This window comes from Passer domesticus, chromosome 11 (assembly GCF_036417665.1).
Source record: "Passer domesticus isolate bPasDom1 chromosome 11, bPasDom1.hap1, whole genome shotgun sequence".
NCBI lineage: Eukaryota > Metazoa > Chordata > Aves > Passeriformes > Passeridae > Passer > Passer domesticus.
The window spans coordinates 12,128,271-12,144,679 of NC_087484.1; the positions used below are offsets into that span (position 1 = coordinate 12,128,271).

Here is a 16,409-nt window from a genome sequence, read left to right on the forward strand (position 1 = left end):
GAATGTCTCCTCCTCTATGTCAGAGCCTATCAGGTGACAGCAAAAAGGACAGTAGACATTAATCAGAGGATAGATTATGACCTGTAGTGTGATGCAAAGACAAATTAAAATGCAGGTGTACCACAGAAGATATTACACTTGCTCACCTGCTTGGTCTGCTTTGTCTTTGCCTCTCACGCCCTTTCCTCCCACAGCAGCTGCACCTTGGGATCACCCTTCAGACGCAAAGCAACTGCTCACAGGTGAGTTCAGAAACAGCCACAGACAGACTGCTGAGGGCACACACCCCACTGTGACTAATGCCACTGGACACTGCCACTCTTCACTGCTCACCAAGGGCCACCAGGTTGCACAGGTCCCTGTCCGCAGCACAGCTGCACTGTTATTCTTCAGAGGAAGTCTTCACATTTGTCTGGGTTAAACTGAAGGAGCTTTCCACCTGTGCTTTCCCCTCTCTCGCTGAGGTCCTGCTGGGTGGCAGACCTACCCTCCAGCTTCTCACGGGTCCCTCCAGTTACTGTCTACTTCTTGTCATTTCCTTCATATATAATGAGATATACAAAGGTGTCCAGAGGCACATTAACCAGCTTGCCCAGAAGGAATACAGCTGTACATGTGTTACAGCATCAGAAACCAGGGACTAAAAAAGAAACATGACATTATTGAGGAACAAAGAAGGCATACATGGAACAATAAGGCCTAATAACTTTGGATAACAGCATGGACAGATATAAGAAGAGTTTTACAACTTACGAGATGTGTCATAACCTTTAAAATGGTCTAAAGAAAGAACACTGTTGCAGCCTGTCATAGAGCCCATTGAAGTCCTGGTTTGGCACTGCAGAGTTTTTCCCCCACTGGCACAGAGCCCCTCCATACTGAAGAACAGATGATGAACTCTCCCTGACACACTAAGATAAAATTCCTCATTCATGCTAGTACTCTCTTCATTATTAATTCTTCAGTCATTGCCACACAAGATTTTATCAATAGCTTGGAAAAACTTCTATGTGCCCTACATGAACAGTAGGGCTTTTAATCAAAAAGTTGAACCCCCACCCTGAAATCCTAGAAATTTTGTATGAGCTTGGGGAATTGAAATATGGAACAGAAGATTATGATATTGATGAATAAGCCAAGTTTTCAGGTATGTAGCAAGCACTCTCTACATTTCAAATTTCCCTGGAGACACAGGAATCAAGTCCTCAATATTAAAAGGACCATTCCTCTACTCCTCTCAAGTCAGACTTCTCTTAGAAAATAATCAAACGAAACACAGCAAAGGTATTTACTGAATTCATAAAATTATTAAAGCAAAGGTCTGCTTGTAGGTATCACTGCACCATCAAGCTTTAGTTTCTCCTCAATAATTCATATGTTTTGATACAACAAGTAGGACAAATCCTTTAAAGAAGTACATTTCACTTAACTTGTCCTTTACTGTTAGACTACACACAGCTCAAAATTAATGAACATTATAAACAAATCAGTCTTCATAAAGGAACGAGTTCTATTGCCCTTAACATTCACATCTGGAAGCCAAACTCATTACCACTAAACTTGCACTAGCATTTAACAGTCTACATGACCTAGTCTGTCACACACAGACTATAAGGACTTCTGTGCTACCTGCTGGACCTAAATTTTTAAACTTTTTCTCTCAATACTCTTTTGCAGTAAATTACCAGAAATGCCTAACAGTGCTATTTTCCCAATGGTTTCCCCTAATATTTCTCTCTTAAGCTTCTTCTACCCCAGGAGAGCCTGACAGTAAGCCTAAGCAGGAAATCAGCAACTTGTTTCCTCTACAAAGTCTGAGAAGCAGGATTTTCTTAATCTTTGAACTTCAGTGCTTTGTTCATCAGAAGACAGCTGTTAACAAGATGGGGGCACAATGGTGACCAGGAAAGGTTCATGGAAAAGAAGTTGATTACGCTGCAAGTTGGGAAGAGTGCAACACATCACAATACATGTCCTGCACAACTCTTGACTAGTAATTCCAACATCCAAGATTGGGTCAAAAGCTTTTTAGGAGGATCTACTACCAGATAAGGAAGTAGGACTACAGTATCAAGATCTTGCAACAAAAAAAGAGCAGCAGAAAGGAGCTCAAGGAACTGATGATGTTGTACAGAAGTCTTGCTGCTGAAAATCTGCCAACATCACAGAGCTGCTTTAATCTTTTAAATCTCAGCAACTACCCAGGATCTTGAACACAGAAGCAGCAGATGGAATGAAGGATTTCAACATTTGAAAACTCAAGTATGTAGTAAGGTCAGGAAGTGGAAGCATAAATATAACCATCAAGCAACCAACTGCAAAAGATACAAGATAGGACATCTAACAAACACACCCTGTTAGCCTCAAGATCTGGAGTCACCAGTCAGATGCAAAGTCTGTCAACTTTGCTTATAAAAGCTGTAAGTAATAACAGTCTGAAGAGCAGTGAAGATCCTAATCCCTGATTTGGAAAGATACCCCTTCTGTACCTCACCTGCAGCCAATGCAGAACGAGTAGATCCCACTACACAGCCCCAGCACAGCATTCTCAGGATCAATTTGCTCAGAACTGATACAGCAGCACTTAAACCACCAACACAGGAAACCCCGAGTAAAGTACAGGCAACTAGAGGTCTGAGTGCTGTGCAATTAAACTAAAAGTTACCATATAATCTTAACATGAATCTTGTGTTTGCCTCTATTTCAGAAAAAAATAGGTAATGTCTGTCCCTTTCTTTTTGTAACTCTCTCAGTTGATAATTTAAACCTTACACCATAGTTAGAGGAGCACTGCTGTGTACAAAACAGCATAAGCTGGCAAAGTCTTTGTAACCAGAGCTCATGTTTCAGAAGGGCTGAGGACCATCAGCTGTCTACAATTCCAGTTTTATCAGGTGGATCTTCTTCACTGAAACCTGAGAGAAGTTTCAGATTTGCTATGAAGACTAAGTCCTCAGCAAGTATTTACCCTTTTAGTCCTTTTCAGAAGTTGAATATTTCAGTACAAATGCTCTATTTGACAGTCAGAGAGAAGGCTGCAGTTTTGTTGTAATACACCAATTCTGAACCTGAATTTTTTATTTAGATATTAAGTGAATATACATATATGGATCTCACACTCAGTAACCTAAAGTGCATTTGACATGTAAATTAAGAGTTTTATTGTGCAGTTTTAATGTTCCCACATACTGCAAAAAGCAGCTTGTTTGCCCTTTAGGCCTTCACGCTGAAGCAGCCAGACAAATGAATCCAAGCTCAAACCAAAAGAGTGGATAAGCATTAGAGCAGGACAACAGGGAAATATGGTGTATTCATGTTTTCCTCAAATTTACTGTCCTCAAATTTGGAAAGGCCAGTTGCTTTTCCTCCTCATCCCTTACAAATTATGATAAACTATTTAAAAAAGAAAAAAGCCTTTGGAACTTTATAACATAAAAACTGCAAAATGCATGCAGTACACCCACAGCCCTGGAACTTCTCTGGGTACATTTAGTGTCTTTTCTCCCACTACTTTTAGTCATCAAGAGATTTTAAAGACCCTGGGATTTCATTCATCTGTCAAAGCTAAGTGCAGGTAAGCTGTTTTCCAACCAAACAGAAACTTACCTATCCTTTAATTATTACATGTTAAAGTTTTTTAGTTTCAAATCAACCGCAAATATTTTCAAACAAAATCTTGCAAGACTGATATTTACAATACAGTGGATATTTTGTAATAGTAGGCACATTCAACGCTTCCCCTTGTCATTTTTCATCATTCTTTTTGGGATAAATCAAGTAGGATAGAATAAATAGGCAGGTACATTCTTCAAAATCAGACACTTGACAAAAGAAATGAAGTTAAATGAGTACTTTTAAAAATCATTCTCCACAAACTGGAGATTGTTCTGAAGAATAATCTTGTAGATTTTTTTGATGAATAATCCCACAGAGTAGGTGTGTAAATGTGTGTAGTCTTTTTAAATGGAGTCCAATTGAGCAAAACACAAATTCAGCCAGAAGCTGCATCCTCAATGAAGCATCAGATTCCTCAGTTGTCTTGAACAGTTTTTATCCTTAACAGCAACCCTGTCTGGCAAAGCCAATGCAATTGTTCTATTATTGCTGTGTGTCTTATCTGATCAAACACTGGTATCTATGCACAGATACCAGAATTAGCCAGCTAAAGCACCTTTGGGAATGACAGAGCAGAAACACGTGATTTCCAGGGCACAGGTCACCTTATCCTGACACATATGGCTAAACCAAATCAAGAGCTGCTTGGGATGAAATCTTAATCAAGATTAATAGTTGTAAGGAGCCTAAGCCTAAGATCTGGCTTAGGAGGAGGGATAGTACACAGCAGATGAGATGCATTCTCCTTTTCCTGTTTAAGGAAGAGGCCTAGGTCATTATTTACTGAACACTTTCTATAGATAGGAACTCCAACTTTACATGAATGGTACATGAAGTCTAGGAAAGATATAAACTACATTTCCAGGTGGCCTGTGAGTCTTTAGAGAGCCTTTTGCTAGTGCCAGTTAAGAATACAAGGCCCAATACTGCTGCACCTACATTATTTTTCTTCTTCACCCATTAGTTCTTATTTGGGTTACCTTAACCCAAAAGTATAATAATAACAGCATGTCTTATAGAACTAATACCATTTTTATAACACCACATGTTCTTTACACTGAAGTTTATCACAAGAACCCAGTCAAATGCTGAGTCTGATTACTTACACCAAGTACTCAAAATAAACCCCCCCAAACCCCACACAAACTACATCTTTTTATGCCAAAAAATACCAACATTCAGACACCCATTAGTGTCCACTGACCAGTGGCCTGAGCAGCCAGGGAGTCACTGGAGATCTGGAATGTAGGAAGGCATCAGAGGGTGGGACACAACTCCCAGCACAGACTCACACCAGCCACCACCTCTGTGCCAAGGAGAGAGATCCCTGTCTGACCCAGGACAGGGACAGAAGAGGCTCAGTGCCTCCCTGGGTAGAGTCCACAGGAGCAGAAACCCAAACCCCATCTCCCAGGTCATATTCCACATCTCTTTTTTGACAGACAGAATGGATAACATTCATGGTCAGAACTCTGAATACAACACACTCTTCCTTTGTGGCAAAGGATTGAATTCAAATTTCCATCTACAACATGTCACTCTAAATATCAGGACACTAAAATCTGATAAGTGATCTCCAGCATTACATAAGTCATACATATTTTTAACAATAACTACAAGATCACTAAAAATTGAAGACTAGAATATTTCAAAAGTACAGAAATGTGTGTTTGATATGCATGTGTTCCTACTTAACATCTGGCACACAGAAAGATGGAAAGCTGCAATTGTCTTGCATAGAATATGGTCTTTTAAATTTTAGCAGACTGAAGACATTTCACTACACACGACTACTTCAATTTTTCTGTATTATATCCAACTTAGAAACTTCAAAATCACACCATGCAAGTTCTCACTAGCTCTGCTTTATGTTTATCAAGACAAAACCATAAGCAGACGTCTTCCTTTAATGACTGCTGCTGAAGGTTGATCACAAACTCATGAAATGAAAAGGTAGTTTGTGCATGTGCACTTATTGTCAGATTCTTGTCCAAAAGCACAATATAACTATTTCAATGCCCATTAATATTGAAATGACAACTTAAATATTATCCAGGGGTATTGTGCCTGAATACTGCAGTCTTAAAATATCAAATAGATAACTTAAAACATCAAAAAGGAACCCTAATTTACAGCAAGACTTATGTCACTAGTATGCCACTTAAACAAGTAAGTCTACCAGCCATCCTCTCTGTTCAAAATCTCCCCTCATTCATAAAAGGAACCTGAAGGAACTATTTTGCAACAAATTATTTTGTCTAGTCAATTTGAAAATATATACATGAGGTCACTCCATAAATTAGATTTCTCCTCAGTCAGTGCATCACAACAACAACTGATTTGCTCTAGGTCTAAGGCCTGGCTACCTCTAATATTCATAAATAAACATGAACCATAAAATCCTTATTCTGCCACATACACAAGGAATCCTCTTGAAAAGATTATCAGGAAGGCAAAACAATGTTTGAGTCTTCTGGACTGCTTAAAATTGCCCAGATTATGATCATAATGATAATGCCTACTATTTCTCATGTTCACAATCTAATCTTTTAGTCATGTGAACAGGTGAAAACAAAACCAGGATTTACGTTGCCTCACACAGAAGTATGGAAAACTCCTGCATGTATTAAAATAACATTACAGTTATTTATCCACACACAGATCTGCATGTCCTCCCCATGGTCTTCCATTGCAGACAGCAACTTTAGCCTCTACTTTTGTTACAAATCTGCCATTAGCAAAAGGCAAAGCACCTAAAGCACTACTTAAACTCACAGGAATATCTAAATCTAAAAACAGCAGTATCTGCTCACAGAGATCACAAATGCATTTACACAGTTTAAACTTCTACACGTGTTCTTAAAATGAATTCTGCATGTACAAGTGAGAGGCAAAAAAAAGCAAACCAAACCCTGCATTACTCAGCATTTATTCTTCTATTTCCTGCCTATGTAAACATGACACTTCTGCATTTGCATCACCTTGAGATAATAAACTGATTCAGGCAGCAAGGTCTGCATCAAGATTAAGGCAAAGTGTTCTTGTCTGTAAACAGTAATTTCTGTAGCCAATGGAAATCAGATGTTTTCCTTTCCTTTTTTCTCCCAAAACAGGTTATAAGAACAGAGTTTGCTTTGGGAAATTTTTAGAATTATTTAGTCTAGTAAAAAGTCAGCAATAATTGAAGCCATATTGTTCACTGCACGAAGTTAGAATGGGAAAAATGCTGACTAAATAATGTGGTTCTGAGTACAAGGTTGTCAAGAAGCTAAGCCTGAAAAAAGATCACAGGACGCTGCAAACATTGCTGACATCAGCACATTTGCTATTCAGAGGCCAACAGTTTCACAGATATGTACAGTGAAAAAATAGAGCCACCAAAAAGTCCATCTAGCCCAAGAGACAGGATTCTATTTTATAGTTGCCACCTTCCCAATTAATCTTCTATTTACTGACCTACTTTTCCAGAGATTTTAACATTATTACTCCTCCCCTCCCAAAAAATACAAAACTACCATCTCCATAACTTTGGTTCTTAAAGTAATTACATGAGATGTGCTTAGCCAACATAAAGGAGACACTCCAGGCTAAAGAACCAAACCTCTTCAAATCTATATTTAAAACCTGAAAGGCTATAAGGACTTGTATAATTACAGTTCCATTGCACACACACATAAATAAGCTGTCCTCTAATTCTGCAAGTACTCATTAAAGATCAGTTGTACAGGCTTAATTAACAGCAGTTCTTCAGCAACATCCTGCTGCTGTGCTAGAGCAACGTTATGATAATGTGAAGATTTTGTCACTACTTTCACTATAAGCTCCCTTCTCACTGTGGGGTTTTTTAAAACATTTCCAGATAACAATGTAAAAAGACCAAAACTGAGGAAGTTAACATTTTAAGTTCCTATTAGCAATTTGAGATATAGTTAAGATTTTTAAGTTTACTCTTGTTAATGTAAATCATAATCAAACAATAAAGAAAAAGAATCACCATTAATAACCCTATCCTTTGTTATTCATAACTGTGGCAGCCAACTTTTTGTTATTTTAAAAATGTAGGTGCACTAACCAAATTAAGACATCCTGATTTCAGGACATTTCTCTAATCTCCATTAGGAAGGATTGTTAACAATTTACAACTAAGTTTTTTCAGATATTTCAGTGTGAGAGATTTTTCAGTGATTGCATTTGAGAGTGATCTTCAATGAAAAGTCTTCATTCTTGACTGACTTCCCTCAAAAAAACTCTCTAACATTGCACACAACACTCAAATAAATCACCCTTTCTTTAGGTCAATCATTTTCTTAATGTGCATTTGAAAGGCATAGTTACAAATTTAAAAATAAATCCATTGACTAGAGCCTGAGTAGAACGGGACAGTCACTGCAATCTCCACAAAAGTGCAGAATTAGAAACCTAGAATCAGTTTAACGAAGTTCAACTCCACCAGAGTCCCAGCAGCATGGACAGGGATGTTGTACACGTGTAACTTACCAACACCCCTCCAAGACTGTCCTCCACGTCATTTCAGCTACAAAAAGTATGCTTCTGCAGTCTCATACAGGAAATTATAAACGTTAACAACCACATAAGTATGAAATATGCTAAATGCAAACTCAAAAGGAAATGCTTGGCAGCTTTTTCTTTTGACTTATTGTATCTTTTTTCCTATTCTTCTGCAATACTTTCCATCCTCCCTTGCCAAGTACGTTACAAACTTGCTTTTCAGTCCCAAACACCAAGGGCAGAAAGCCCAGACCAAACATTTCTTTGGAAATTTCTTCTAAAACAGCTAGGTAAGTCTGAGGAAAATAGATTTTGTATGCAGAGCTCTTGATCTCGCTCCTTTTCACACCTGCCGTGTGGCTGAGTTCACCCCCAGGAGCAGCCTCAGTGATTGCAGTGGAGCTGTATCCTCACAGGTGGGCTCTAAAGCTGAGCTCCAAAGCCAGGCTGAGCTCCAAAGCCAGGCTGAGCTCCAAAGCCAGGCTGCACACCGGGGGTTTGCTGCTCACAGCAGGTAAGGAAGCAGCTGCCCCCCAGCACCCTTCCCCTGGAACTCAGCACTGAACGGACTGCTCTCCTCAGGTTCCCATTCCTACATTTGCTCCAGAAGATAATAAGCAGACCAAAGCATATGGGTTAGGCACTTTTGATAATTTGTCGGACTGCTGAACACAACATACTCCAAATAGGTTAAATAAGTTACTTTCTTACATTACTCATAGTTTCAGTAACAAAACGTTTATTACAATTGGGAAACAGACGCTTAGTGCAAACCTTTGGTTACGCAGCACAAAAGTGAGAAAAAATACATCATAAATCTAGAAAGCCAGAAAGTGGCACAAGTGACCTCTTCAAGGTGCATCCCCTGGATACACATGAGGTGCAGCTGAGCTGGCCCCACGCAGAGCAGGGCCAAAGGCAGAGGACAAGAAAGGCAGCAGGGAACAAGCCAGCCTCACACACAGCTGCCACCAGAGCAGGGCAAAATGGAAGACTCAGATGGGTTCCTCTGAAGGGAATACACTATAACCACAGTTATACCCAGAAACTACCCAAAAATACTTTTACTAAGAATGGTAATTGACAACAGTTTCATTTATATTTTGATCTGTCTCATTCACCCATCATCTGTTCTGCAGCTGGGGTCTCAGGAAATGAATAGAAATTTAAATGCAAAAAAAGTTTAACTTCAGCAACAGTGACAGATAAGGACAAAGAAATCATTTCAAAAACACAGAGCTTTTTATTAAAGAATGTTTTTGAAGAGAGTTCTACAATTGCACAGATTACAAGCAATTGAATTTTGCTTTTTCTATTATTTGTTGTTTATCAAAATTGTTAACTGCTACTTAGAGCAGCTGTATTTCCACATCACTTAAAATTGCTTCTCCTTTCTAGTAATTTAGTTCCAATGATTCATGTGGTTGCTACAGTGATAACTCATTGAGAAAAAACATTCTATAGGTAGAAGAAGAAAAAATGAAAATGAAACAGCAATGTAGAAGCCTGTTTCATTAAACTCTGAAACTTAAACTCTCATTGTTTAAAGGAGAATTATTTCACAATGCTATTTGCATATTTAAAAACTACTGCAGGAATGCATGATTATGTACACAGAACTTGCCAGCACAGCTCAGTTCTTATTGTTCAAGGGCTGCTCCTCAGCCAACTTCTTCATTTGATGGGAAGTCATTGACACGAACTGCAAACGCATTTCCTCACCAGATCTTTGGTGTGTCCATGTTTTAGGAGAGGAGATCATGACAGAAAAGCATGTGATTTCAGCGAGACTATTTTCAAAGCAAGTATAGAAAAAAAAATGTGACTACACATTTGCAAAAGTGTGCCTGAACTCATGGCCTTTCCCACCACCTCAAAAATTAGTTTTGAACATCAAGTCTCCAACTACAAACTGATTTAGCATATTTTAAGTTTACAAATCTAGTGATACAATAAGCCATTATTGCTTCAGGTTTTGTAATTCAGAGATTTTTTTTATCATCTTGTGGAGGGTGAAAAAAAAAGTATGCCTTGCTATGAAATAACTCATCATACTTGTGATGAGAACCTTTATATTCATTATTGTCTAATCACATATCAGCACCTCAACAGCTACAATCCACTGTCCTCCACAAGCACTTTAAGCAAGGAAACAGACCTTAGGTTCTTGGATTTGGGGCCCAGTTAAATCTCAAAGCCAAGAAATATCAATATGAACTTCACAAGAAATAGATAAACAAGAATGTGGCTGAAGCTGCCTGTAGTAGCATGTTTTGAAAGATTTAAATAGTTCCCCATGAAAACAGGGATTCAGTGACTCAGGAACTCTGATTCACCCATGTCCTCCCAGTTATCACCACAACCATAAGAGAGTAACCTGTGACATTTCTATTCATTACATACCTCCCAAGAGTTTTATTTAAGAGCTCTGACAGGTATACTGACAGGAAGGACAGAGGCTACACCCTCCTGCTCAGCAAGGTCAGGAGAAAGCTGCAGCTCAGCTTTGCTACAAGGAACACAGAGCAAGAAGCTGCTTTATGTCCACACTACCCCCTGCAAGAACACAGGACTCTGTCATGACCTTGCTCTACATTAGTGTCTCTGTCATCCCTCAATAAAACCACTGCAGTAACCTTCACTCAGAAGGCTTCTACTCTTTGGGTTGGGTAATTTATGTGAACATTGAGAATAAACAAAATTGTAACAGCAAATAGTGATGACTCATAATGAAATATATGAAATAGTACAGGAATTCTGCCTAGCAGTTTTAACCATTTCCTGTAAGGTAAAGGTTGGAAGGATGTTTTGATGGCATCAAGTGATTACACCAGAAGGTTTTCTGCAATTTATTCAAAGGTAGTAGTATCAGACTGGGAAAAACACCATGAGGTACTAGAAGACCCTAACAAAGGATGTTCTCCAGTTTCTTTTCCTTGAAGGAAAGTAATCAAGAGGGGCAAAAGGAGAATGATACAAAGTGAATTCAAATGAACTATATGACTTACCTTGAAAAAACAGCAGCACACTTCTGCTCACAAATTTTAGTCACAACTTCACATTTGCTTGAGTGTATTTAGAACTTCAGCAGGTATGAGTAATTAAAATAATGCAACTACTGGTATAGTTCTGTGGTTAAATTATGCCAATCTACAACTGCACTGCCACCAAATGGGATGGACCAACACTAAGTAGAGTTGTCTCAGATTGTATACACACTAGCAAGCACCTCCAGCTCAGGACAAAGTTCTGTGAAACAGCTAAGCCAATGTAAAAGTTGCCAGCTGCCCTAAGGGAGGTCTCACTCTCCACTGCCTTCCTCTAGCCTTGCTTCTGGCAGTGAAGTTTCCTCTCTCTACTCCCCACAAGCTTTAGGAGGTTTCACAGCCACTGAGATGCTGACACAACTCACTAACCTGGCAGAGAACCATCCAGTCTCCTCTGCCAGGGCACCCAGCACACTGAAGGATCTAACAGCACACGTCACAGTCACCAAAAAACCCGTGGGAGAGGCAGCCAGCGACAAACTGGCAGCAGAGGCAGGAGCAAAGGAGGGAAGAACAGGAACTCCAACTTCTGCCAAGGGTAAGCCATTCAACCAACCTTCCTTCTCCAACTTCCTCTACATCCCAGACACCACAGGATTGCTAAAGCTGATACAAAGAGGAGGCGTGAACATACAGCCAGAGAGCAGAGGAAGAGCAGCACCATTCCCCTCCACATCCAGAGCTCACCACAGAGCCACAGGCGCTTGAGATATGAGCTTGCCATGGGACAGGACGGACACAGCAGTGACACATCATGTCACGGAGCTGTTTGTGTCTCCACCATCGAGCAGGGTAACACCAGGCACAGACACTGGGTGTATGTAGGCACAGACCAGCCACACATCCCAAAGAGAGGCACAGTTATGTTGATTAGATACAACGGTGTAAAATACATATATAGAATGGGTAAAAACATACGGAAAGACTGAGGGAGATGTTGCCTGACATAAGCAGAAATAACCCTACAGCAACGATAGACAAGTGGTCACTGGACTGGGGAAAAACAAAGGAGTGCGTGCCTTGCCCTGACAACAGGAAGTAAGACGATACCGAGCCTGTTTGCTGCTGGCACCCCAACAGTGGCCACACCGACCAGACGCAGGCAGGAAACGCTGGGAACTGAAGTGTGAGCACAACTCTGAAGAAGCGAAGACAGAGCACCACAGAGCTCACCCTCCCGAGCCTGAGTCTCAGCTGACATCGCTTCGGCTGACCAGCATTCCCTGCAGCAGCCCGCCACATTCACCCCCACCTGCTCAAAGGCGTGACCCCAGCACGGCTCCCTGGGCCCGGACCCCGCTCCCCGCCCAGCCAGCCCCACGTACCCACACGCTGCCCCTCTTCCCTGCACTTCCCAACGCCCGTGCCCTTCCTCCCCAGAGCCGCACACCGCGCAGCACACAGCCCCTGCTGCCCACAGCCCGCCAGCACCTGTCACCGCCAGCGCCCGCACCGCCCGGCCCGCCCCGCACACCCGCGGCCCCGCTTCCTGTCCCCCGGCACGGCCCCGGCCCGGCCCTTCTCGGCGGCACCTGAAGCGCGGCGAGTCCTTCAGGCACTCCTCGAAGTCCACGGTCACCTTCATGGTGGCGGGGCGCGCCGCTGCCTCCGCTGCTGCGGCTGCTGGCGGTGCTGGCGCGGCGAACCCGGGGCGAGGCGAGACCGGGCCGGGGCCGGCGGGCGGGCGGTGCTCGGGGCGGGGGCGGCGCTCGGGGCGGGGGCGGCGGCCGGAGCGCCCTGTGCCCGCCCCGCCCCGGCGCGACTGACGGCCCGGGCAGCCAGCAGCGACCGCCCGCGAGAGCGGGGGGCGCGCCGGCCAATCACAACGCGAGAGGGGCGGGCTCAGTAGGCAGAGCGCCCAATAAGCGTGGCCGCTGGGAAGACGCAGCCAACCGCCGGCACCGCAGCTATTGCTCCCGCCCCAGCGAGCTCAGAGTGACAGGCGGGGCCGCCAATGGGCAGGCGGGCGCTCCAGTCGGCAGCTCCATGGCCGCGGCCGCAGCCCGGCGCGGCGCTCGCCGCCGTGACGCTGCCTGGGCGGCGCCGGGCCCTGCTCAGCCGCTTGGCGGTACCTGCTGGGTGATTTTTAGATTGCAGCCCTTCATTAAACGGGGGGATGTCGCCCTCGGGGCTGACACGCGGGAAGGCCCCTGAGCAGTACCGGGGCCAGAGCGGCCGCTGCCGTCAGCCGGGCCTGCCCCTCAGCCCGGAGCGGAGCGGGCACGGGCCCTGCGGAGGCTGGCACCGGCGGGAAGAGAGCTCCGGCCCCGGGTGCTCTCCTGTTGATTCACTTCTAGATGCAGGAAATAACTCGTGGGGGACACTCAAAGGAGTCTTTGAAGGAGAAACGCAAACCGCAGGTTTCCCCGTCAAGGACTATCAAGTGTGCGTGCTTGGGTTTCTTACCGAACCTCTGTCCGAGAATATTTTTTGAACTGAAGCGGATTATGTTTTGAAGTAGAGTGACACAGAGTGAACAGGACCATGTTGCAGTCTCCAGTTTGCAGTGAAGGACGGCAGAACATTGTAGATTTCTGATCGTTTAAGAGAATACAGAAAAAGATCTCTAACCAGCTAGGCGCTGCTTGATGTTCCCAGATGTAAAACTGACAGACAGGAGCACCAGCCATCCCCACTCCTCCTCAGAGCAGCGGCAGAGCAGTCGAAGTTGCTATCCAAGTTAAACTTGCCAAAGACGAAGCAGTCACACAGCACAGGCTCCGTCCCGCAGGCACGGGCACGGTGCTGAGCTGACAGAAGATGGTGCTCACTCTTGCCTCCTCCTGGGGTCTGAGGAGCTGCCCTACCTGCTTCCAGCTTCCACACCCTCCCTCACCCCAGCATCTGCACTAAGTTCCACCTCTTTTGTTTTTTCATATTCTTCCCATTCTCTCTCCCCCACTTTATTTCAGTGTTACAATGAGAAACAGTCAGCGTGGAAGGAGGGGAACATACCTTCGTTCCAAGGAGCTGAGTACCTGCTGTACCCTTCCTGTCCCTCCCTCAGTTAAGGTGTCCTTTCACAGCAGCAGAGGGACATTTGTTGATTCAGTCAGTTGTGACTTAGGATGTCAGGTTGTTTTTTTTTTTTTTCCCTAGGACTAGTGAAATGTCAGAACCAAACTAGAAGTTACACAGATGTAACAACTGTATAAGTTTGTGTGCTGTCCCTCACCAAAACTACCACTATTTTGATTAGGCATTAAAGTCACACCCACTCAGGAAAAGCAGCCTGTTAATATTTGTATCACTGGGGCTGCTGCAATTATGTTGTGAAATCCACTTGTCAGCTGAAGTATGCAACTGAAAAGAGCCCAGCTCTGTTTTTCGGAAGAGTTTTACTTCCTAAGAAGTATCTGCTGTTAGTCATTTTCCATTACTCCATGCTTGTGAGTGATGACTCAGTGTTGACCATGAAGACACAGATCAGTTGTGCTCAAATACTACGACACACAAAGGAAAACACCTTGAAAAATGCAACCTTTTCTGTGGTACTATCTTAAGTTCATGGCTTAGGGTACCAGATGTACCCTCAGGTCTAGGCAAGCCAGCAAATCTGACTGTATGAACAAACGAATTTGTATCAAAGTTGCAATAAATGAGAGTCATGAGGAAATTACAATATTGGTTTAAGAATTTATCTATGAACACACCTGCAAATTTTAGCTGCTAGTTTCTTCTGAAGAGCTCCAAGAAGCCAAACATTAGATTAGTATTAGTGTCATAAGGTAGTAATGAAAACAATAGTTTTATTTATGTTGTGACACTTAACACTGGTTTCAAACAAAATAATTACATTGGTAAGGTGGCATCATAATACCACAAAAAAGCATGTTACAGAAACAAAGAGTTCTGGTAAGATGTACAAGTTTCACATGAGAGAGTGAGCTGTGGAAAAAGTATCTGTGGTTTCCATTAATTGTACAAGTTGGTGGGAAAGAAACTATGGACAGAAAAAATAAAACCTATACACATGAGTTAAGGCTCTTATTTGTAAGTGATCTTCCTACTGGAAGCATATTGAAAATGGTTTCTCTAAACAGGATGCAGCTTGAGGACTTAAACCTGTGCAAGAAGATTCACAATTATGGTGCTGTGGAGCTCACTGACCACATAAGTAAGCGCTGTGTTTGTTTCCTCTTTACACCACTCTGTACTGTACACAAGAGTATTTGCCATATGCACCTCAAGATTAAGATGTGCAAGCAAGCTAAGTCCTCATCAAATGCAAAAAGAGAAAACATATTTCTTCTGTTGTCCCCATTCAGCAGGGAACTCTGATATTTCTCAAGCAGAGGGAAATCAGACATCCCTTTGTAAAAAAGCTATATGGAGTTTCTGGAGCCACTGCAAAGTAAAACTTGCCCGATTTAGCTTTTAATATGCATCAAGGTGTAAGCAGAGAAAATCAAGTAACCCAGCCTTTCAGTTAGAAGCAATGTCAGGGACATTGGGTTGCACTTCTGCTGAGGAAGACAAGCACTGTGAACAGAATTTTTGTGAGCACTGAGGAAAATGAAGAGAACAAAGCCTTTAAAAAAAACCCAAACTAAATCAAGTTTCAAAATAGCATCAAGCTTGGAATTCAGGTGCTTGATGGCACAGAAAAAGGGAGATCACCCAAGCAGTTCAAAATCACCAGAGTGATGAAGGGACATACATTATGTGGTTCATTTAAAACCATCTTCATGCATTTGTGTACCTCCCTCAAAGATACATACTCATTTCATTTAGGATTTTGGAAGCCATTACAGGAAAGGTCTTTATTGGAAGTTAGCAAAGTAAGTTTGTTAAACAAAATGCTTGCTAGACCTTGTAAGGTCCAAAGAAGCCCTGGTGAGCACCAAATGGCCTTGGACACAAGAAGGTGGGGGGTTAAGGGGGGCAGGACGTTAGCTCAGGTAAGATCTGCTGCTGCTGCTGGATTCTACCTTAGTTGCAGGTACAAAGTACCCGTGGGTACTCAGCACAAAGTACAAGTGACATGTTCCACAGCTCACAGAGCACACTGGTGTTACCTGCACACACTGCTCACCACGCTCAGTGACAGTGACATGGCTTTGCTGAGCACTGCCACGCTCTCAGCAGGATTTCAGTGCCCAGCTGGGGCAGGCCAGGCCAGCAGCTGCTCAGTCTGAAACACAGCTCAGTGCACACAGGCCAACACTCTGAACACTGCAAGCTGGTTTATAAAAGGTACAAGCCTAAAGTTCTGAAATCCTATTCTTAGGAGCCAAA

At 42.8% G+C, this 16,409-nt stretch overlaps 1 protein-coding gene across 9 annotated transcripts in view; it reads right to left on the reverse strand.

The window, feature by feature from the left end:
- Positions 1-12,890, reverse strand: part of ACAP2 (ArfGAP with coiled-coil, ankyrin repeat and PH domains 2) — a 62,919-nt gene extending 50,029 nt beyond the window's left edge. For 2 of the 9 annotated variants that reach the window (XM_064385726.1, XM_064385719.1), the window contains exon 1: positions 12,704-12,889. In XM_064385726.1, the coding sequence (XP_064241796.1) occupies positions 12,704-12,756 (53 nt within the window). In that variant the 5' untranslated portion in view covers positions 12,757-12,889. Of the gene's footprint in view, positions 1-12,703 lie in introns of all 9 variants that reach the window. The other 7 variants (XM_064385720.1, XM_064385721.1, XM_064385722.1 and 4 more) reach the window with 5 other exon arrangements.
- Between the last annotated feature and the right edge of the window lie 3,519 nt (positions 12,891-16,409).